This window comes from Carassius gibelio, chromosome A6, assembly GCF_023724105.1.
Source record: "Carassius gibelio isolate Cgi1373 ecotype wild population from Czech Republic chromosome A6, carGib1.2-hapl.c, whole genome shotgun sequence".
NCBI lineage: Eukaryota > Metazoa > Chordata > Actinopteri > Cypriniformes > Cyprinidae > Carassius > Carassius gibelio.
The window spans coordinates 18,290,718-18,315,771 of NC_068376.1; the positions used below are offsets into that span (position 1 = coordinate 18,290,718).

The 25,054-nt window shown below is 36.1% G+C and overlaps 1 protein-coding gene across 11 annotated transcripts in view; it reads left to right on the top strand.

The window, feature by feature from the left end:
• Positions 1–5,201: 5,201 nt before the first annotated feature.
• The window catches only part of LOC128015600 (disks large homolog 1-like), a 112,683-nt gene continuing 92,830 nt past the window's right edge, over positions 5,202–25,054 (top strand). For 6 of the 11 annotated variants that reach the window (XM_052599549.1, XM_052599550.1, XM_052599551.1 and 3 more), the window contains exons 1-3: positions 5,212–5,804; positions 5,962–6,093; positions 7,983–8,158. In XM_052599549.1, coding sequence (XP_052455509.1) covers positions 5,786–5,804; positions 5,962–6,093; positions 7,983–8,158 — 327 coding nt within the window. In that variant the 5' untranslated portion in view covers positions 5,212–5,785. Of the gene's footprint in view, positions 5,805–5,961; positions 6,094–7,982; positions 8,159–25,054 lie in introns of all 11 variants that reach the window. The other 5 variants (XM_052599554.1, XM_052599558.1, XM_052599555.1 and 2 more) reach the window with 2 other exon arrangements.

The window sequence follows — 25,054 nt, forward strand, 5'->3', positions numbered from 1 at the left end:
GTTAGCCTCTAAACTCTTTGACCCCCATGCTTGTTTTGACTATGACTGTGGTTTACCCTTTAATAAACTGCTGCACTTGGATCCTCAGCCTTTGAGTCCCTGTGCAGTTCTGTGACAGTAAGGATCAAAAGCACTGCACCTTTAAAATCTTCATGCTAACAAGGCTTTAAATCGGCTTATCATTCGATTTCTCACCCCTGGGAATATTGTTAGAAAGATTTTAACACTGCTCTTCCTACTCTTAACATCCTGTAAATATCGGTCAGTGGGCTATAGTATAATTAAGCATTTAAATGTATTACTAAAATTAATTATAAAAACCTGGCTACACTGTTGGCTTTTCATGTAACATACAATTTGTTTATCATGTTGATTACATTTGGATATTTAATCATTTAAATGCAACATTGACAACACTCACAGATCTTCTCAATAAGACATTAGTAAGTCCCTCTGTTGATTGGTAATGTGGAAATCCAAGAGTCTCTATTCCAGTAGAATCCATGTTGGACAGAAGTGCTGCTCTAACTCTTTGTTGCTTCCTTTATTCCATCCATGCAATGCATCATCCCAAGGCCAAGCGCAGGCATCCTGGGATATCATAATATTGGCATGGTGCAAATTTGAATTGGTCAGTCATTTTCACCTCTCTGTATCAGGAATCCATTGAAGAACAATAGTGTGAGTGAGTGTGTCAGCTCTTTGTCTTTCTCTTTGTGTGAATTTCTCAGTCCAGTTAGTGATCTGGCTGCTTCTGAATAAACAGAGCAAGAATCTACAGAGGCTGTGGGTGGAAGCTGCTTTAAAGTCTCTCATGCCACCTTGTGGTGTTTTCAAAAACCTGTTTTAGATTTTAGTCATCACCAACGAGGACCAATATAAATGTGCGTTTTATGTAGCAATTTATAGCAATGGCAAATGTGTGAACTTTATTTAGGAATCACAGTCAAGCCTTAATTAAAAATTGAGATTCAGTACTAATATAGATTGCACTTTAACAATTAATTGTCATAAAATAAAAATCATATATGCATTAAAAGATTATATATGTTATATATTAATTACATATTTATATATGCCAACATTTTTTATAAAAGTAAAAAGACTTAAACTGAAAATTTAAACTGTTTTAAAACTGAAAACACATGATATATGACTTTTTTTCAGGATGGTATTGTTTTATTTCTGAGGAATAATATTTACTGAACATTTAGTAAATACACACATTGTAACGTTGTGTGGTACGCACTAATTGTCACAAAGGAAAACAACTTTTTTTGGATGCTAACTTAATAATAATAGTAACATTTAGTCATTCCTTACATTAAATTTATATAATTTCTGGGCACTCGAAGTGCTTTACATGGGGGGAATCTCCTCAACCACCGCCAGTGTATGATTTAAAATAATAAATAATGAATCATTTCACAATACACCTGTATTTAAGTTGTATCAATGGATTATCAGCAATGATTTAAACAATTATAAGGTATCACTTTAAGACGCAGTAAGATGTTTTGTGGTTGTGCTTCTTACAATTAAAGGCTATTATCGCCATCTAGTGGACGTTAATTGTTGCTACACTGATTCGCTAACATATGTACTGCAGGCCTACCATAAATAACAGTCAAATAACTGCATTAATGTATCCACAAGGTGTCAGTACACACACATTAATTAACAACTCAACATTTTCTCCAAGGTTCCTGCAGCCAAGCAAACAAGTGAACGGATGAATGGATATTGACTCCATATATTGTATTATCTTAATGTATCCACGTGAATTTTTTTGACTGGGTAATTAAACTATAATTATATAAAGTTATAAGATTTTATAAATAAATGAGAAACACAAGAGACCATTGCACAACGAATGATCAAACCTATTACAATATAAAGTATTTATAGAAATAAAATACATAAATATATCCTAAACAGATCATGTAATACTTTATACTATTTTTATGTATATTACTTGATTATTATTATTCTTGAGTCTGCTAGCATTCAAACCTTGCCATCTTCAGGCATGCTACAATAAGTAATACAAACATCAATAGCTGTTACTAGTCAAATTATTATTTGATATAATAAGCCTAGTCAAAAATTCATGCATTTTCAAAACAATGTCTAAAATTGGCATTATTTAGTTCACCATGAAGGTGAAAGTCCATCAATTGTTACAATACTATTAATCTAATGAAACAAATCATGCATTTAATATAATATGAAGATATAAAAATGTATCTGGTAATAATCATCAGGGTGATGGTTTGTATAAATCACATAAGATGTATTCAGAGAGCAGAAAATCTGAACGTGCCTCTAATGGAAATTAGTATCAGATATGACACTATTGTAGCTATTAACAATTTGCCAGTGCAAAATGAGATGACAATAATCTCTTAGCATTCGTTGACTGGGATCATTAGTGTTGTGTGATTAATTGCTTCCAGGTTGCCAAGAATAATTTTAGCCTGCCTATACAATTCAATGAGACAGTCACATATGATAATTGCTGTATACTTTATAACAGTGGTTTTTAATCAGGGGTCTGAGGAGACTGCAGGAAAACTTACAATTTTTTAAATTACATTTTATAAAAATAATCTAATTTAAAATGCCTTTAAAAATCACACACACAATCCTAACTGAATGTTTGTTTTCTTTTATTTTCCATTTTTGGAATTTGTTTTTATTAAAGAACATGCTGTTCCTGAAACATCTAGAATCAATCCTCCCAGTTTCTGTCAATAAACATATTTACAGTACAATATAAATATTATGGCTTATATGAGGGAACTACACAGTGTATTAGCCTTCAAAACCAAGATCTAGTGCTGTATAGCACTGTTATAGTTAACTTTGTCACACACTCCCCTTGTTGATGTGCATTTACATAGAAAATGTATGTTAAAGGGCATTTTTAAGTTAGCGGCTTCTAATCTCACATAGCCAGACTTTTGACTATCTATCAGTATAAAGTAAAAAGGCTGGGTCGAGAACCACCTATAGAAACAGTTTGTCTGACTGACATGACCAATCATGCTGCGGATTCATCTGATATTATGATATATAAAATAACAGACTGGTTATAGAACTATTGAATGGCAGTGTTGGCCCAGCTGAACAGAAACCCACACCCCATCATAAAATAAAAGCACATTTTGTCACTTGGATTCAGCATTTCTGTCTGTCTAAAAGTAATAAATCCAGATTGTTTCACAGACATGCTCAAAAACAAAATAGAATATCTGTTCTGGAATATACGCTTTACCTGCAACTGATTACCCAGAAATGGGTTATTCCTCAAAAGCACTTATTGCATCAACCTTGTAAACCCTGTTTCCAGTTGAACTAATCCCAGAAGTTGTGTAGCACCAGCCAATCAGATTAAATCTTGCAGTATCAGCCAGCTCTTGACATTTTTTGCTTGAGTGTGTCTGGAGATCAGACTGTGGGTGGTCTGTAGTCTGAAATGTATATTCTGGATCTATGTATGAATCTTATACATACCCTTGATGAATAGTGTTTTAAAATGCTCTTTATTATTAGACAGTCCATGTGATGTAAAGCCCCCTGCTTCAGTATGAAGGGTTACAAGTGCTCAGGTCCGGTTACAGCCATGCATTCCATTTCAAAGCTCTTCACTTAACACGCCTCCAAAGAAAGCAGAGGGTGTGTGCAACTGTAATTGTACAAAGTCAGCGAAGGATGAGAGCTTTTTTCAAGAAGAAATCAAGAAGTAACTTCCTATAAATCATTAAGAAATTGAAAGGATTTTCTACATGCATATTAGAGGTGAACTGGGGTTTCAAGTACTTAATAACATCAAATTAATTATGTTATTATTACAAGAAGTTTGGCCGTTATACAGTCTAAGGGAATCCGGTTCTAAGAAACACTATAGTAGAATTTGTAGACTAAGAACACATTCATCATAGGCATAACAAGACACTACAACAAGTCAAGGCTTGTCGAATTGTGTGGGCGGCAAAAGTATCTGTCACAACTGTGGAAAAACTCCTCAGACACAGTATTCAGTTGGCTTTCAATTTGTACACAGTTTTCATCAATGGATCATTGTAAATCTGTGAATATTTTCTGCTCATACAGTCATTCATAGCATAATTTATTTGGTTCTGAAATGCTGTGGAAAATAACCTCTGACTCGAACGGGCGTTTAAAAAAAGACTTCACCCCACCCAAGCTGTGGCAATGTGACAGCACCCTGTGACTCGACATCCACCCTTCACAAGAGTCAACTGACAAAAGCCATTTCAAACATCAAAACAACTAACAAAAGCCAGTTTTAGCCAGACTTTGTCTTTGCTGGAACAGTATGCTTTAGATTGGATGGCACAATGCAAAACAGTATGACAAGTTGCCTCAATCTGGAAAAAAAAGAGAAAAGATATGTTAATTATTTTCACAAAACACTAAATAGTAGTGAATGAATGCATACAATATGTAACGGGTGCAGTTTTTCCATTAAAGCAGGCAAATGTGAACATTTTATTCAAATACATAGGCCTATTGTTTTGGGGTCCCTATGCCTACTATTAAGTTCTATAAAGTTATTCATATCAAATAACAATTAATCAGTTATGTCATTTATTTTCTCTTGTTTAATGAAAATTAAAAATTAAAAAGTTGTAAAATGTCCACGAAATATCAGCACTCTTGGATCTCCGTTCAAATCATAAAAATGGAACTTAGTCATGTGTAATAAAATGACAAATTCGTCTTTCATTTTTATACTTCTGGCTGATATACCGATGACAATCAGTAAAGCAGGATTTTGATTATTCCAGTTGGCCATTCAGGAGACTATAAACCTCAATCTGAGCCATTTCATCAACAGAAGCAGGCTGATGGATTATGAGTCTTGATATCATGAGATGCTAATGACAGATATGCTTCATAATTGCTTTGTGGGTTTAAAATAAATTGAAACAACAACCATATAGGCATATATTCTGCTGTACTAGCACAGGAAGCTCATATACTTTAAACAAGATTGGTGTTCTGTGGTTCTTATATAATTTCTCCAGATTTCATTACTTAAAGTGAGGATAAACTTAATAAAGAGCTCTTTCACCGGCTGCTTTCTCGCAGCAGCTGAGTGAAGAAACCTGAGCTCTGACTCCTCTGAGCGCAGAGAGGGAAGGCAGGAGATCAGTAGATCATGTGATCTGTTTGCATATCAAGGTCGCCATTTTGCAGGAAAGTTTGGGAATTTCGGGCACACTCGAAGAAAGAGGAAGTGGTGCGCTGAAGAAGTTTCGATTACGGACGTGTGCGGATCGGATCCAAGACTCTCCGGCCGGGAAGGAACGGGAGCCGTCTGCGAGTGAACCTTATCTGCTCTTCAGCAGGGAATATTAATACTTCTGCCTATTCTGCCACTTCCATCGCAACAGTTCAGAATCAGTTTTTCCAAATCTTTGTAATGCACTTTGCTGCGATTTGCTGATTTACTCCCTTCATTCGTTCTGCAGAAAGTTTGTCAAAGTTGAGAGTTGCATGAAAGTATCCACAGGGTCCTGCCGCATCTGACAGGGTTGTGAGTGAAGTGGTCGCTAACAGTTTTATTGGATTGGAGGATTGTTGAAATCGAGCTTTCACATGTCAGTCTAACCCGGTCAGCGATCACCGGTGATTGTTGATCACTACGAAATCAAAGTGACGCGACTGAAAGTGAAAGTGATCAGTCATTCATTCCAATGGTTTACAGCAGAAGCCCTTTAACAGTTGTGGGACTTTGAATCTTTGAGTCTTGATCATGCCAGTGAGAAAGAAAGGTAAGGTTGCTTTAAAATGTGATTATTCAAAATCCTGTGTAGCCAGTATATAAGTTATGGGACATAATGTATAATGAATATATTTTGAAATATATATTTTTACTTTGTTGTGTTTGGCCAGTGTTTCTCAGCAGGGTTTTTATAATGTGTTTTTCAGATGCTCAGAGAGCACTGCAGCTTCTGGAGGAATACCGAACTAAACTCAGTCAGACTGGAGACCCTCATCTCAGACATTCGATTGAGAGAGTCATAAATATATTTCAGAGTACACTCTTCCAGGCTCTTATAGGTAAGTTGGTGCTAGAACAAACAGGTTTTCCTCAAGGAAGTTTCTTAACACGTGTCTTGTTGTGCTAAGATCATGGAACAGGTTTGACTTCATCATTTGACATGTTTGGCATTTTCAATGATGTATCACAGCAGTGTTTTTCCCCATTATTCTACTGCAAATAAAGGTGTTTGCACATTGCAATTTAAATATTTAGTTTTTATTCTTAAAAGAAACATACAATATAAAAAGTTACAAAGTTTTAGGATTGGAAAGTTCTGTTCGTTTTTATTTCTATGTATAGTTATGAAGTATTTCATCTATTTGACCTATTTTTCCATCGGCTTGGCTTGTATTTGCTGGGAATTTAGTCCAAATAATTTTTGTCAATTTGGGGAAAACCTTTGAGTTTCCCTTTTAAGTAGGCTCTTTTGGGAGTTTATGCAATTAAGATAAAATGGAAGAGGAAATTGGTGTTTTTTTTACTGTTAAAAAAGGCCAAAATAACATATCCAGAAATGGCTATAAAAAGAACTTGAAATGTTTTTGTCTATTTGTTTTATACTGGCTGATCATTGCACTGACATTAGTAGGCATCTTCAAAAAGTAAGTAGGCCTACTGTTAAAAATGAAAGATGTACTGTTCATTTTCTGCCAGGACATTTATCTATTAATATTGCAGACATTTCCATCATCTAAGACACAATGCAATGAAGTTCAAAATTCTAAAAGCAAAAACACTTGTAAAAAAAAATCAACATGCATCATAATAATATAGTACATTGTGCCATATTTTAGCAGATTTGAGTGTAGTATGGCCTACCCAATTGCAATTTAGAACCTCTTTATATCCCCCACTGGACAAATCAAAGCACCGTGGCGCATACTTATTAAAGTCTGTCAGTACTTAATTAAGAGACATTTAAAATGCATCATTGCTCTGTTCAGTAAATGTTCTGCTGTGTTCAAACGATTACAACTTGGCGCATCGCTACCATTATTTTTCCATGATTTAAACTCCCAACATTTAGTTTGGCCTGGACTCTGCTGTTTCAATCCTTCATGGTGCAGCTATTATTTTTGGTGTAAAATTTAGTAGCAGTAGTCAGTAACTGTTTATCCATGATGCATTTATCCAGAGCAACTTGTAAAAAGTGTATTGTATTGTAAGGACAATCACCCCATAGCAACATGGCTTACTTAATTGGTCAATTACACCAACCAGCAACCATCTGGTTACCCCTACAGGACTATTACTGATAGATAGACTTTTTGACTTGAAGACTCATGAACAATAAACAACTGAACTGTAATTGAAAATGGAGCATATGTATTCAAGTCATCATTTGTATGTGTTTAATGTATTTTTGAATAAAAGATTACGTCCAGACACACACACACATGCACATACACCACACATAAAATGAGTGTGACGCCACTGACTCTTTGTAGTAGTGATTGATCGCATGAGAGTAAGACTGAAGCTATCTGAATTCAATTTGGGCTGGCTTATCTGAAATCTAACTCTGGCTGCAGTAGTACTTATTTTATCAGTAATTTTATCATTGTTACTTAAGAGAAGTGTCAGGCTACAACAAATTCCGGTCTTGCAATGTTAAGACTTGATGACATATACAGGTTGCAATTTTGAGATTAAACATCATTAATGCATTTACACTTGCTCATGTTTTTGATGGATCTCATTGTTATCCATTTGCACTTGGCCATGTAAATGAGTATCTGCAAAATGGGTTTAAATTTGTTCTAGTAAGGCATCAAAGCGGAAATGATGTGAAATCTGCATTTTCATAAAAGTTTGAATCGTTGATTTTGACATTTTAGTGATTATAGTTCTGTTGGTGGCTTACTAATAACATGTATTTCACTAATCAACCTCATTATTCTTTCAGATATCCAGGAATTTTATGAAGTGAGCCTCCAGGATAATGAGAATAAGCCCATAGAGTCGTCAAGCCTTCAAACCAGAGAACCTTTTCCTCCAGTTAATGAATGGAATCTCACTGGCCTTCCCAGTACCATTGGACCAACAGAAATTGTGCCCAGCGTCCATGCCCAAATCAAAGAGGTAAGCAGAACATTGATGTATATACCTCTCAGCGGTGCATCTTTGCTGTATGCAGGTTGTGTATTTAAGAATGTCATTATTTGTTTCTGAGTAATTGCTGGTGTTTATGACAGTTGTTGGTGTGGTTTTATTCTTGTGGAAGCAGTTATTTTTCATGCAGTGTTTCATTCTAAAACAGATTAATTATGAAATTAAACTAGCTTAAAGACACACACTACTCCTTTGCGTACGTAGGAACTATTTCAATGGGCGATGTGGTTATTTTTCAAATCGTCATATCGTCAGCCCGTGAGATCGACGATACACAATATTATCATGCCCGGGTGGAGCAAGAGAGAGACTCTTTGTTCCTATCATAGCATAACTATTTGGGGTTTTAAACCTCACAGGTGCACGAGAGAGAGCCTATGGAATCATCAATAATCGAAAAAATATACTTTCAAACATACTGATAAACTAACGTTAAATATAAAAATACTGTATTTAAAACAGCTAGTGTATATACATATTCGGAAACAACTGTCATATCACGCATCCTGTGACAAATCTGCCGCATCAGTGCACGGAAGTTATCAGTCTAAATGTTCTGTAAAGTCCGTAAACGGTGAAAATCAATAGTAGATTTCATTTAAAGTCCAACAGTTTAACACTAATATTGGACATAAACGAACACGTTAAATATAAAGTATTTAAAACAGGAAAGTTCATATGTTTGGAGTAAGTTTAATTGAACTGATGCATCAGTCATACAGCACTCCGGACTGCGCGCCTCATGACGAGACCGACGCACCGCCACAGAAACAAGAATGAGATGCGTTCTAACATGACGGTGGCATTAAACTCAGTTAGTGAGGGCTCGTTTAAAAAATTGCACATATATTGGCCGTTCAGATTACTTGTTAAAGTGTAATGAAATCCCTTATATCTGGAGACAATGTACATCTGTTTGTGGATGGAGACTTTGTAACAGCCGAAACGATGCATCACATTATGGTTTGGAGTGCATGAAAATAATAACAAGGCGGCAGAGCGAATTTATCATCCATAGTGGTTCTCACATAGTCCCTCTACGTCATCACCAGATAGTGAGTGTTATAAGTTAAGTGATCAGTCTTTAAGAGAAGGACTACATGAGAACCACTATGGATGATAAATTCGCTCTGACGCCTTGTTAATATTTTGTGTGTGCGTGTGAAATGCGGTGATGAAGTGAAATAGGTGGGCAGTTTGATAGCTGAATTATAATAAACAGCCTTATAAAAATAATAGTTATTATTATTATTATTATTATTATAATCTAATACATTTAATAGGAGAATGAGCCTAATATCGTCTTGATTATCGACAGAGAAATCTGCTTATGTCGATATCTCTGACTATCGTCGATACACAATTCAATCATCTATCGACACAACCCTAATTCAGAGACACTCTTTTGTCATGTCATGATGTCAGTTTCAGAAGTCATGATAATGACTCAGCTCTAGTGAACCTACTTCAGGACATCCAGTACTCGTTAAACTTGAGCTTGAAAGATAATTGAGGATGTAATTTAAAGTTGATGATGCTGAGCGTGTGAAGTGTTAAACCTCTGAAAGATTTAAATGTGTTACTCTTAAATATTACACTGCAGTTCTGAGACACTAAATGCTGAATTTTTTTCAGAGTTATCTTATTTGATAATATAATTTTAAATCTGATAAGTTTTGGTCATGCATTTTTCATTTAAATTGTTGTTCACATTCTAGAGTGGGGGCAGATTTTCCTTCTGTTGGGATTGGAACTGATGTGCCATAAATAGAAAGTGTTTTAACAATGCATAAAACTCTTATTTCTATTGAGTCTCCGATGAATCAGATGAGTGTTTGAATGTCTCCACTGGCACAGAGGATGTAGCTTTGTGATGTTTTATTTATTTCAAACTTGTTTCACCACTCTGATTTTCAAAGCATGAAACCGGAATTGGGAATAACATGCCTAGAAAAATATTTAATGATCAGAAAAATATTTCAGAGTTTAATGAAATAGCATAACATGCTTAATACATTGTATTTTTTATTACTAACACTTCAGGATTTTAGCTTTCTTGATATTACAGAACCATATTAAAAAAAAAAGCTCTCTCTCTCTCTCTCTCTGTTAGTATACTTGTTTTTTTTTTTTTTAGGTTCATATGTTTAATTGGGGAAAAAAACATGTATACATAATATCTCAGCATAACACGATAAAAAAAATCCTGATTATTTGATTTTTAACACGAATCAGTTCAGCTCTTATGTCTTGTTGTTTGCTTATCACCGTCATTGTGATTTGTGTGTGGAATTTTAAGGACCCTGTTTACGAAGTTGGAACATTGCAAAGATTTTTATTTTTTTGTTTCAAAACGTAAAGTCCAATGGTTGAAGTTGAAACTGCAGGGCAGAGGCGTTTTAACCCACATAGTGACGTTCTGTTGGAGTGCGCGCGTTCAGAGGTGAGGGGAGCACATTATGCTGGTTGGTCTCCCTGTGGTGCTCCTATCAACTCTGAACGCGCGTCAATATGAGTGCAGGCGTCCTCCTCCTCAGCATCCCCGACACACTGCTGCGGAAAGGAAGGTGATGCATGAGGTGATGCAGACTTGACTTCTTTGAGTATGTGGATTTGTACGTTGTTTGCTCAACTGAGAGTAAGTTCCTGTCGCACGAGCAATGCTTTCATGCATACATTCGCATATTTTAGCGACAGGATTAGAGCAGCTGGAATGAGATGCTGAGAGGTCGCACACTGAAGAATGGACTGTTTATGTATCGTTAGCACAAAGGTAAGACACCCATATATCTGTTTGCAATGTTCTCTGTGCTGTTTGTCCAGAGTATGATTAATATACAGGTCATTATGATTTTTTTTTTACTTAATTACTAACCCAGTATGATTACTTTGATAAGAAATAATGCAGCAAAAGGTTATCACTCTATGCATTGTGCACAGATTAGGCTGTTCTTTAGAGAGTTTTATTTGATCTTAAATATTTAGGAGGTGTCAGTATAGGAAAGAGTTACACAACCGCATTTTATAAGAAACCGACCCCCTCAAGACTTCAGGATTCATAAAGTAATTGAATTGAAAGCGGTTGATACGTGCTGTGAACAAAGGAGCAGTCAACAACTGGTTGTCCAATCACATCTTAAACATGCATATTTGCAGATCTTTGCTTTCAGTCACTTGTGTTAGGACTGTCAGCCTCTTTCAGATTAAGAAAAATGGCACACTGTCAAACTTAACAGTCAAGTTTATTAAATTAGTTCATTTTACTCGAATATTACTGAAAGTTCATTGCACTTAATAGTTATGTGAACTCAATAATTGATTATATTAAAGGGCTAGTTCACCCAAAAATGAAAATTATGTTTATCTGCTTACCCCCAGTGGATCCAAGATGTAGGTGACTTTGTTTCTTCAGTAGAACACAAACTGATATTAAGTCAAACCGTTGCAGTCTGTCAGTCTTTTAATCTAAGTGGATTGGAATCGTAGCTAAAATATACAATAAAACTAAAACCAAATGAAACCCCGCGGCTTGTGATGATACATTGATGTGTAAAGACACAAAACAATCGGTCTGTGCATGAAACTGAACCGCTAGAACTCTCCTGAGTGCATCCTTCTGATTGTGTTCTCAGCAGCAGGGCGTGAGGCATCTTCTTCATATTTTTTTTTATGGCGTATGGCAGACTTATAAGTGCATTACCTCCACCTGTCTTTCGAATGGACCATTGATACTCCATCTACAATCTCAATTTGGAGTGTCAATGATCGGAGTGTCAGTTCACTAGATCTGTATAGATTACAAAACTATACAGGTATTTAAGTTAAGCCTTTGGTTTAGTGGAGCATGTTAAGACTACCTCTACATTACTTTGTGAGTACCGTATTTTTCGGACTATAAGTCGCACCTAAGTATAAGTCGCATCAGTCCAAAAATGCGTCTTGATGAGGAAAAAAACATATATAAGTCGCACCGGACTATAAGTCGCATTTATTTAGAACCAAGAACTAAGAGAAAACATTACCGTCTACAGCCGCGGGAGGGCGCTCTATGTTTTCAGTGTAGACTACAGGAGCACAGAGCAGCATAGAGTGCCCTCTTGCGGCTGTAGACTGTGATGTTTTCTCTTAGTTCATGTCAAATTAATTTTGATAAATAAGTCGCACCTGACTATAAGTCGCAGGACCAGTCAAACTGTGAAAAAAAGTGTGACTTATAGTCCGGAAAATACGGTAGTATTGGTACCTGCTGATATAGTCTCTTGTTATATTAGCACATGTGTGCTTTAGCCTGATTAATAGCTATCTTCTGCCATCTAGTAGAGATGAGACAGTGTTATAAAATTAAGTTTCAGTTATAAAACCAATAATTGAATGAAGTTAAATTACATTTAAAGAAATTTTCTTTGAGATGAATGATAATAGTTCACAGTACTCATAACTGTTGGTTTCTAAACTTAATTGAATTGAGGTAACTGGTTTCCTCAATTAAATTGAGTTGGGTTTTACAGTGTGTGGTTTGAGAGAGGATCAAAACTCTTCTTGAATGGCTGCGAGGAGGAACTGGGAAAAAATTTGAACGTATTTGTTGGCTGCACATCTGAGAGCATGAAATCAGCAGGAGCTGCCTGATGCTTTGGAATAGAATTTAGAATAATAAAAAAGTGAATTTTGTAAGATGCAAGCATTAATCAAGGCTAATGTGAGTTCATGAAGGGAATCCTCTTCAGTAACCTGTTGATACAGACATTTAGTGTGATTTCTGTGTGCTTCTGTATATAGGACAACATTCCTTTCTGTCACCTTAATTCTATAAACAATATGTAAGGATGAGGGCTCCCATTTCAGTCGGGCACAAATGTGTGTCTCTAGAACTGTGATGATTAGATTAATTCCAGATTGTTCTTACCTTAATGAGATCGGAGTACCCTTAAGTGGGTGAAATTTGTAAAAGGTGTTTAAAATGTAAAGCTGTTTATCATTCAGTGCCGCTTACGATCACTCATCACCATAACAGAATGCTAAAGTGTTTTCAAGTCCCAGCCATCTGGAAGTTCTGAAAGAAATTAGCATACTGAGATCATAGTCTACTGATTTTTATCTATTACCAGAATGTATTTCAGTGTGTTTAACCACAGACCTGCATCAAAGAGTCCTTTAGAATTCACCGGTTATTATTACAGGTTTGCACATATAGAGGATGCTTGCTGAAAGCGGAGCACTTGCAGTGTCTGAACACTTACAGGCATGCACTTGAAATATGCTAAAATTATGGTTATTTAATCTATGGTGCTAAAGATGCCTTTTCCGCTTGGAGTGCATTATATTTGTCTGTAGTGGCAAAAGCACAACATCTTTGCTGCTGTAAATGAACAGCCACTACCAGCCCTCCACCTGAAGACAAGGCCCAGGGGTCTATTTTAAAGCCTTGCATGCTTGGAACTTCCTGACTTCCCCATGTTCTTATATGGGCTAATAACTAGTGACCATCTCCAGTACTGATTTAGCAACCTTGGGATTCATGAGTTCAATTTGTGGTTTGATTAAAAAAAAAAAAAAAATCCTCCTAATTGAGGCGAGAGTTCCTTTCTAGATAAATCTTGACATTTAAAATCCAGTGCTTGGTTTTGCACATGCATATTGTTTTAACAAGAATGTCATACGGTGTTCAGTGTAAATGTTTTTAGTATGTATTTTACTCCTTCCCCTTTTATTGGTTTGCTTTTTACTGAGTGGTTTGCCCTTTTTGAGAGCTTCTCTTTGAAGAACAGAATAAGAATGGTTTGCAGAGAGCAGCACACTGTCAGTTTTATGTGACTGGTGGATGTGACTAAACTTAAAATATGTTTTCAAGTGCCCCTGATTTCAACCATAGAAAGACAGTGGAAATGTGGGCTTGTAGTGGTTAGGCCTATTTATTTGACAGGCTGATAAATGATGCAGGAATTTTATTTTGACAGCACTGAGAATGTTATTTAAAATGAGTATTAGCTGGTCTTATATCATAATATATCTTCATTTTTATTTTATGTTTTAACAGTTTCTTTATTTGTGAAAATTACTATAATAGGATTACAAAATATCTGTTTGTTACAGGTTGATTTTTTTTTTTAAGTTAAACATTTTTCTGTATTGATTTAATTTTGAAATTATTTTTTTGTAATTTTATCAATATTATATAATTTATTGCAGCATGTTTTCTTTTCAAATAGGTGGTGTGATATCATATATATCGGCTTTAAATCGGCTGTCAGCACTGGCATCAGCTATCAAAAAGTAGGGCTGAAACGTTTAAAAATATTACAAATATTTTTTGTAGAGCAGTTGTTTGATCTCATATGACCTAATGTATGAGCCTGCAATACTGTTGTTTGACCAGTGTGGCACTGTAGCGCAAGACTGAAATTAAGCCCTCCTGGATGCAATTCAACAGAAGAAGATAGCTGTTCAGATCAGGGGGCAAGGAACTCGACCGGAAGTTGAAGTCGGGTGGGGGCTGCCATCTTTTAGCAGAACTTCACTTGCGTTAGCATTCCCATTGACTCCCATTCATTTTGGCGTCACTTTGACAGCGAATAACTTTACATCTGAGGCATTTAAAGACTCCGTTTGTCCATTATTTATTTCTAAAGATACACGACAATGTATAAAGGGCTCCATTACCTTCTATGTTACATTATGGCCCCGTATAAACAGTTTTTGTAAAAAATAGGCTAACGATTGCGTCATAACCACTCGGCTCTCTGTCGCATTACCGTACAGACAGGAGGAGAAGCTCGCAGGCAATTAACGTAATATGGCGTACTGGTGTTACATTTTAAAATACTATACAAAATAATTCATCAGAATACTTACTCCTGCTCACTCACGACAAAGAACTCCCCGCTCAAGCTCGCCGTCTCTGCAAGATTAACGATGGCAGTTTGCAGGCACAGCCACTTAGAAGATTTACATCTGGCAGACAGGTTCCTGACGTCGTCAAGCTTCGTTTGAGTCTGCGCGTCAGAAACGGAAGTGCTAAAAAACGCTAAAAATGGGCTTCACTTGTCTCAATTGAGTCGCTGTGGGGTCGCTGTGTCCATTTCTTTTACTGTCTATGGTTCAGATGCTGCTGAGTTACGTTTGGATGAATATGTTAACGTGCTGTGCACTTTCCTTTTAATAATGTAATAAAAACAGCAAAAACTGACTGCGGTGAGAAAGCAGCAGTTAAGAATGCATCTGATTACAGCAATTTGGATTTGCACAAGCTTTGCAGTTCAGTACTCCAACACTGAAGTCTAGTCACTTCACGTTTATTTATATAGTACTTAAAGGGATACTCCACCCCAAAATCAATGTCCAGAAAAGTGTGAAAAGCATTGTCGAGTAGTACATCTGCCATCAGTGGTTCAACCGCAACGTTATGAAGCAATGAGAATACATTTTGTATGAAAAGAAAACAAAAATAACAACTTTATTCAACTATTCTTCACCTCTGTCTTTCCCCACATCACATCAGTTTGAGTATGTTTACACAGTAAATCAAACACTTGTCATTATCACCCTCCTCGATTCATAACTGAGTAAATCAACCTGTTTTAACAAACTCCTACTATTCTATTTTTAGTTAATGTGTTTGAGTCCTGCAATAGTTGTAACCTGCACAGATGTTATCATTACAGATTACCATCAGAGCTCACCATGTCCTGGGATTGTGTGATTTGTGAGAGAGTTTCTCTCTCAGGGCTCTGGCAGGGTTCATTTGAGTTCTCTTGCAGGTTTGTGTGCAGCAGCTGTGCTTTGAATATTTCTCTACAATTATAGCAGCAAAAACTCGCTGTTAGCACTTAACTTTTTGGAACTTTTGTGAACTTTTATCTTGTGTTAACTTGTATATTACATGTTTGGAATAATTAAACTGAACATTTTGATACAAATTAAATGCATTTCATGAAAGGACAGTTTATGAATTAAATATTTTATTATTGTGCCTAGAAGGTTTTTTTTTTCTTATTGAGCAGAGTAAATGTTTCCTTGGCTTACCTTTTAAGCTTTAAGTAGCTTAGCATTTATCCCTTAATTGTCTTTGGAAAGACCTATTTTTGACTGTAAGAGAATTTGATCTTTGTCTTGGTCAGCTGAAATGCACTCGAGTAGAAAGAATAAGCTCTGAAAGTGTTAATGGGCAGTTGAATTACTCAAGGTCATTGCGTGGTGTCATTCTGTGAAGACTTGGAGAGGACGTCCCAGGCTAAATGGAGGATTCAGATGAGGGACTGAATGTAAAGTATCTTGCTTATAAAATTGCTCATGTGTCATGCGGTGTTATTTTTCTGTCTTTGATTGCCATTTATAGAGATCAATATTGCTTGGTTATGCTGTATTCTATATTAGTTTGGTCCATGTTAACTGTTGGTGCTGTTTCTATGGCATATTACAAATATTATGCATATGAAACGTAAAGATTTAAAGCCTCTTTGGACATTCATATTTCTCAGGATCCAGTATCTCAGGATACAGTGTACTAATGAACTATGAATACAGGTCAAAAGTGTATATTAGAATGATTTCTTATGATCAAGTAATGCAGATCTTGTTGTTAAGAATTGTCTTCTTGACCAAATTTGTCAACTAGAAATTAAAAATGGCAGAGTTGTAACATTTTATTGATATTTGACAAGATTTGACACCTTGAGGAGGAAATGATGTCGCTGTTTGTTCCATTTTGAAGCGGTGTTTCTCTTTCTTTTGAATATATGTATCGTTAGAAGTATGATCAGAGGTTTTACACGAGTTCTGCCTCTTACAGCCTATTTGTTTCTGGAAAATATAGCATATAGCATGTAGCATATTGCATATAGCAATTATAGCTTATTTTATGCATTTGCATTTCAAATAATCAAGTCATTTAAATGTAAAAGATTGTCCTGTTTTAATAGCTTATGCTATATCTCCTGAAAAAAAATGCTGTTTGAATAATTAGTCATAAATCAATTTTCTTGTGTGTTCTGTCTTAAATATGGCAGTTTGGCAATAGTTTGTTGTAGTTGAACAACTGTCACTATGCAGTCAGTTATTTTATTCAGTACTGTTTGGTTGTACTGCTGTGTTGATGTCAGCAGGGATCACAGAGGTCAACGAGGTGAGGTACGTGTGTCTGTGTCTAGCGCTGCTGGGGTGACAGCAGGTGGGAGCCGTCTGACGCTGTGGCAGAGTTCTGCACTCACACTTCCACGCTTACTGAGTCACTTCCCATTCACTCACTTACTGTCCCCACATGCACACTCGGTTTTATATTTCTGAGGATTTTTACTTTTGTAAAAAAAAAAAAAAATGGTATATATCTTATTATATGCGATTTGTCTGTGCAGTGTTCTGACAGCCCTAGTCTTTGCCTTCTGACTTCATCTCGCTCTTTAGACTATGCACGGTACCCATTCTGGCTCTCTCTTTCTTTCAGTCTGCCTCTCATATGTACAATGTGTTGAGCTTGCAGAGTGGGTGACGTGTGTGTGGGGAGATCCAGTCTGGTGCAGTGAGACCCCCAGCTTTTATGTCTTGACTATCATGCTGTTGGCTGTCTGTTTGAATTTGGAGCGAGGAAACACTCCGGTGTTGCTATTGTGTTCTAACAAAAAATCACAAAAATGTCACAAAGAAATTGGATTTACAGAGATGATCAAACACTTCACCATAAAAAATAAGGCTGTTAATCACAAGCTGCATGGTAGTCTGTTAGCTTAGACTGAACTCTACACTTAATGGGAACAGCTTTATTGGGAACTTGGATGTAATATGAAGTATGTGAGCTCAGAGTAGAAGAGAAACAGACAAAAGAAAAAAGCACTGCATTTTAAAAAGTGAACTTGTATATTTGCTAAATGGGATGTTTTCCAACGCACACTTTATTTAAGAAACTTACATACAAAAAAAATACCTACTTGATTATTATTGGCTAATAATCTCTCATTTTATCGCCTCACTGCTTATATGGTAACACAGGATTGATGTTTTATCACAATTGAGGAAGTATGAGTGTTTATATACAGGTGCTGGTCATATAATTAGAATATCATAAAAATGTATTTATTTCACTAATTCCATTCAAAAAGTGAAACTTGTATATTATATTCATTCATTACACATTACACAGACTGATATATTTCTAATTTTTATTTCTTTTAATTTTGATGATTATAACTGACAATTAAGGGAAATCAGGCTCATTTTGCCTGAATTACTGCAGCAATGCGGCGTGGCATGGAGTCGATCAGTCTGTGGCACTGCTCCGGTGTTATAGGAGGCCAGGCTGCTCTGATAGTGGCCTTCAGCTCTTCTGCATTCTTGGGTCTGGCATATCATATCTTCCTCTTCACAATACACCATATATTTTATTAACGTCAGGGCGAGTTTGCTGGCCAATTAAGAACAGCGATACCATGGTCCTTAAACCAGGTACTGGTAGCTTTGGCACTGTGTGTAGGTGCCTGGTCCTGTTGGTCCAATCTGCATCTCCATAAAGTTGGTCAGTAGCAGGAAGCATGAATTGCTCTAAAACTTCCTGGTATACGGCTGTGTTGACCTTGGACCTCAGAAAACACATTGGACCAACACCAGCAGATGACATGGCACCGCAAACCATCACTGACTGTGGAAACTTTACACTGGACCTCATGCAACATGGATTGTGTGCATCTCCTGTCTTCCTCCAGACTCTAGGACCCTGATTTCCAAAGGAAATGCAAAATTTACTTTCATCAGAGAACATGACTTTGGACCAATCAGCAGCAGTCCAGTCCTTTTTGTCCTTAGATGCTTCTGACGCTGTCTGTTGTTCAAGAGTGACTTGACACAAGGAATGCAGCTGAAACCCATGTCTTGCAATGGTTCTTGAAGCACTGACTCCAGCTGCAGTCCACTCTTTGTGAATCTCCCCCACATTTGTGAATGGGTTTTGTTTCACAATCCTCTCCAGTGTGTGGTTATCCCTATTGCTTGTACACTTTTTTTCTACCACATCTTTTCCTTCCTTTCGTCTCTCTATTAATGTGCTTGGACACAGAACTCTGTGAACAGCCAGACTCTTTTTCAATGACCTTTTGATGTCTTGACCTCCTTGTGCAAGGTGTCAATGGTCGTCTTTGGACAACTGTCAAGTCAGCAGGCTTGTTTACGTCAGAGTGCACACTCTTTCAAACAGCATACAGCAGTGTTGTGCATTTTGAGCAGTTCGTGGGAATAGTATTCTTAAAATGCATTCAAACTTATGAATAATTTGTAATATATAATAATTCACAGTATTTAGAAGTGCCCACGATAACAATATCGTACATATTTATTATCATGATATATTGCATTTCTGAATACCGGCACATGTCTAGTCGTGAAACCCATATTTGGCTAGTGTAGAGAGGGGAAAAAAAAAAGACCCAGACCTGTGTAGTCTGTGTTGTGCTGTAGCTGCTCTCTTATAGTTTAACTCCAGTGGACTTGACAAGGCAGTGCAGGCAATCTAACGAGACACCTGCAGTGGAGCTGGAGGCGGCCGCCCACCCCTGAGTGTGACCCTGCCGGTCTGAGAGGAATAAATTACCTGTCAGTGTATAAGTATGTTGAGTAAGACTGTCAGCTTGTTTTTTTTTTTTTTTTTTTTTTTTTGCTGCTGGCCATTGTTCATTGCATATATTAAGCATCACCACAGTCCTTTAGGTGACTCTCAGGGGACTTCAAACGAAATTCTCCTGAAATCCAGAAACACGGGTGATATGCTGTGCCAAAATTTATTTACATTATTAAAAATGTGAGTATACGACACACAGCACAGGGAATTTTCCATCACACACTCTGAGGCCTATATTCTATAGTTTTAAAAAAAATTTTTTTTATAGTTTTTCATTTATATGACTTGTTCGATGCAGTTTCTTGAGCAAAGACAAATGAGCGATGGAAAATTTGAATTTAGTAGAACGTTTGTTTGTTTGGGGGGGGTTTGATTGGGTTTTGAGGTAAACCTGTTGTAGAATTCAAAAGTTTTATTTAATATTGATCAAAGAAAGCATTAAATTGATAAAACAAAGTGACAGCAAAGACATTTATATATATTGTTTAAAAGGTTTATTTCAAAAACATGTAAAAAGCATAATTGTTTCTTGGATAATAAATAAAAATGTTTCTTGAGCACCAAATCTGTATATTATATATATTTTTTAAAGGATTACGTGACACAAAAGACTTCAGTAATGGCTGCTGAAAATTCATCTTTGTCATCACAGGAATAAATGACATATTAAAATGTTATAATAAAAGCAGTTATTTTAAATGGTAATACTATTTCACAATATTACTCTTTTTTTTTTTTTTTTTTGATCATATAGACAGCTTTGTTAAAAAAATAATAATAATCTTACCTCCCCTAATCACTTGAATGGTAGTGTACCTTAGAATATTGACTGGCCCATTATGGATAATTTTTTGTTTTATAGCTTGGTCACTGAGAGGCCAGGGTCTGCTTGGAGTTATTAAGCAGAGATTCATCTCTGTGTCCTTTTTGCCCAACCAGGTCAGGCTAAACACAGCCCTGGGGTGATCTCTAGTCCAGATGCTCTGGTTTCCTTTGAGTCAATGAGTAATGCACCCAGCCAGGGCACTGATGCTGGCAGGAGGAGCATTATGTGCAGCCATTCAGATTTTGAAATGACCAGTCAATGACCTTATCCTTTTTTGGCTTTAAGACAAAGTGTCAAGTGTTGCATTCTATTCCATTCGGTCTGTTTCTTTCCATCCAGTTGTTTTTAATATAATGTCTGATCAGAGTGCAGTGCAAGAAAATTAAAATAAAATAGTTTGACAGTCAGAATCTAGTTTTCAGGGCAAACTGTTTTTCAGAAGGTGTGATGAAATGTCACTTCCTCTTAAACATGACATATTAACAGCTCACTGCTGCTGCTTTGGTAAGTGTGAAAATATGAGTGGCTTAATCCATATGTAGTAGAGGAAACAGAATGTTCTTTATTCGTGAAAACATTTTCAGGACATCAGTGTTTTATAAGCTTAACAGTAAGGGTGGGCGATATCTCAATATTTAAAATATATCATGATATTTTTTAAATACGATATGGATTTTGACATATCGTATATATCGATACATTGTTTATATTTAATTCTGATTCCGCCACTTTGCTTGTTTGCCTTCTCTGTGTTGTGCTCCCTCACCCCCCGCCTTCTTGCATTTGTCCCCCCTCCCCTCGCGTGTACAGAACTAGCCTAAAAAAAAAAAGTCACAAAAAAAGGACTTTAAGTTTAAGGCGTAGGGCGAACAGCAGGCAGATGTCTACTGTATGGCCCTATGATTTCCGTGATGCAGAAAATGTGCACAGAATCGCGGAATCCAGTCATAAAAGTTTAAAGGGGGGGTGAAATGCTCGTTTTCACTCAATATCCTGTTAATCTTGAGTACCTATAGAGTAGTACTGCATCCTTCATAACTCCAAAAAGTCTTTAGTTTTATTATATTCATAAGAGAAAGATAGTCTGTACCGATTTTTCCCGGAAAAACACGACAGGCTGGAGGCGTGACGTGTGGGCGGAGCTAAAGAATCACGAGCGCCAGTAGGCTTTTGCATTGAGAGCGTTTGGAAGCTGTGACATTACCATGAGGACAAAACCAACCAAAACAAACCATGGCTAACAGATTCAGCGTATATTTATGATCCAGAATCAGACCCAGAGGCTGAAATTTAACAAGAGCAGCATCAGCAGCGACATCTCTATGTGGTATGTACTAAAACTGTATATATTTGCTTAGCGGTTTTGGAAAATGACTAAGTTCCACTTTGTCGTCTTTTTTATATTTTTTTAAGCTGTACATGTGGAAAGTGCAGTTTGATGACAACATCGCATGTTGTTTACTTGATGTGCTTACGCGCCGATAGCTAAGTTAACAACACAGAGATATTTGAAGCAGTTTTACTCACCGCATGCGGTTCCAACACATGATCGTGACCCTTTTTCGTTGGGACTGCATTATCCTTAAGAAATAAACAATGTGCAAATCCGGCGTCAAACTGGACCTTGTTTGTAAAACAAGCATCTTCGAAATGCAGGGCACAAACACTTGCCCCTTGTCAAAAAATCCTAAAGGATTCCAATAAGAAAACTGTACAGGAATCTAATTGGATTTTCTTTCATATTTTGGAACCGTTCCTACAGTATTCTGATAGGAATAGTCTTGTAGGACAAGACATAAATATCCTGTAGGATCATTCCTATAGGATTTGAATGGGATCCAGTTGGGTGAATGTTTATATGGGATTTTTTTTTTTATTCTAAAGGTAAACTTTTCCGTTGTATTTATTTTATGAACAAATAGTACTTCCAGTTTGCCTAAACTCACCCTGATGTAGACATTGTTCATTGTATTAAATCCCATTAAATTAAACACAATATCCAATAAGATTCTAAACCTCAAATAAAATCCTACAGGACAAAGTGAAATTCCATTAAAATCAATCAGAATGTCCAATAGGATTTTAAGAATCCAGTAGGATCCAATAGGACAAAGTGAAATTCCAATAGGATTTTTTGACAAGGGGCACAACTCCGTGGATGCAAAAATGTAAAAATAAACTCCATCCACTGGTCCCTTAATGCTGTTTTTCTTTTGGTAATCTGTGCAGGGTTGTCTTGCCCTGGCAACCAAAAACTCTTCCGGCAGAAGTGCCTTAGGACCCATATAAGGAAATTCCGCTCCATCTAACGTCACACAGAGCCATACTCGAAAAAAACTTTCCGAAACTTTTGACAAACCGGAAGGAGTATTTTTGGAACAGAAATACTCCTTCAAACGTACAACTTAATTTTTTAAACTTTGTCCATGTTTAGCATGGGAATCCAACTCTTTAACAGTGTAAAAAACTCAGTATGCATGAAATAGCATTTCACCCCCCCTTAACAATTTATAGTTTAACACTGAATGTCACGGAATTTGTCAAATTTTGAATAAATTAATCAAAAGTAGCTCGTTGCACTTGCATCAAATCGCAATATGGACTAATATCTGCAAATATTAACCCGGAAAAGTCTATTTAAATATGAATCCTGCATGTTCTGCGTGTCTCTGTTAATGAATGGCGCAGAAGCGCGTCTTCATTCATTACACACACGGAAGTGCGCGTGATGCTTGCGCTGATTTCAGCTTCTGTCGTCTCACTAAATTTGGACGTAAACACATGAGGAACATCTCCAGAACTGCACTGAGAGTCACTTCATGAGCATCTGAACACTTGATTTGAGTAAAACTAGCGTCATATCACATCATAGACTGTGGTATGGCATACACAGAACTGTAAGGGTAAACCCTTCAAAATAAAAATATTTGCCTGAAATCTATTACTATTGTTCAACAGAATTTACATAGCCCGCTACTTCTCCTATTAAAATGAAACAAACATAATTATTTAAGAATTAATCAAATTTATTCCATGTTTTATTTTTAATAGTAAATCCCCTTTGTTTGCCAAAAAATAAAGTTTGCTTAATTTTAAATAATTAAAAGATAAATTAAATGAATGTTTTATGACTTCATTTGATAACCAGAAAAATGTAAATACACAGAATTTCTGAAGGGAAAAAACATTTCACATAAGGCTATTTTAAGAATTTTTTTGTAACTAATTAAGTTGTTTTTATGCATTTAAATAATTGCACATGCTAAAACGCAGAATTAGGTAACAATAAAACATATGGTGAAAAATAAAATAAAAAGTTTCAAAGGGCCCTAAATGTGTAATATTTGCCATATTTGTTTTTGCAGTAGTTTTTGGGGGGTTATTTTTCCTGTAAAGATATCGAGATCTATATCGTATATCGAGATATAATATTTGGTCCATATCGCCCAGCTCTACTTAACAGTAAGGATTTTTTTCCTTTTACTGGCCCATCAGGACTGTGCCCCATGTAGTTCAGATTTGCACTTGCCTTGCCAACATTTTAACTTTTTCCACATTTAAAATAATAAAATAAATAAATAAAATATTAAAATATTTATACAAATAAAATATTATTTAAATTAAATAATTGTAATAAAAAATATAAAAAAAATCACTAGTCGTTCATGCAACATCCTCGTCCTCAGCTGTATAAAAAAAAAGGAAAAAAAAAGAAAAAAAGCTTGGTGATGCATTTAAATAAACAAAATTCACCGCAGCAGTGTTCAAAAACATCACTTAAAATTAGTGTTTAACCCACTAGAAGGCATTAAAGAATGCAACACTGGCTGAAACTGTCACACTGGACCTTGGCCATCAAGCCATCTTGTGTTGAGGGTATTTAGGAAATGCTTGTTGTCTTATTTAAAAACCTAAATGTGTGAGAATAGTTTAGTGTAATGTATAGGGCTGCATTTTTTTTCTCTCCCTCATAAGGAGATGCATTTGGGACACCAAAATTTCTAATTCTTTTTTTCCATACAGTTTGAGGTCATCTCCACGCCACATTATAAGGGGATTCAGCATTTTATTTTAGTCATTTGAAGCTCTATTTAAAGGAGTTTCCTGTGTCACTTCCCCCTGGATATGTGAACTGTGATTATAGGCCCATTACATTGTGGCTTTAGTAAAACCTATAAATGATGTCCACTGCATTGCTTACAGATTTTTAGAATTTATGAATATAATCTTTTATATAATCTCAGCAGTATGTGAAAATGAAAATGTAATCTCTAGGCCTTGTATCACCCTAAATTGGTTACTTTTGTGATTTTAATGAACAGCTGATTGTATATTATCCAACTTAATGTTGCTAACTAAGTGTCTTACTGAATTAACTGAATGAATGAATGAACGAATGCATGCATGCATGAATAATGCATTGAATGAATGCATTATTAAC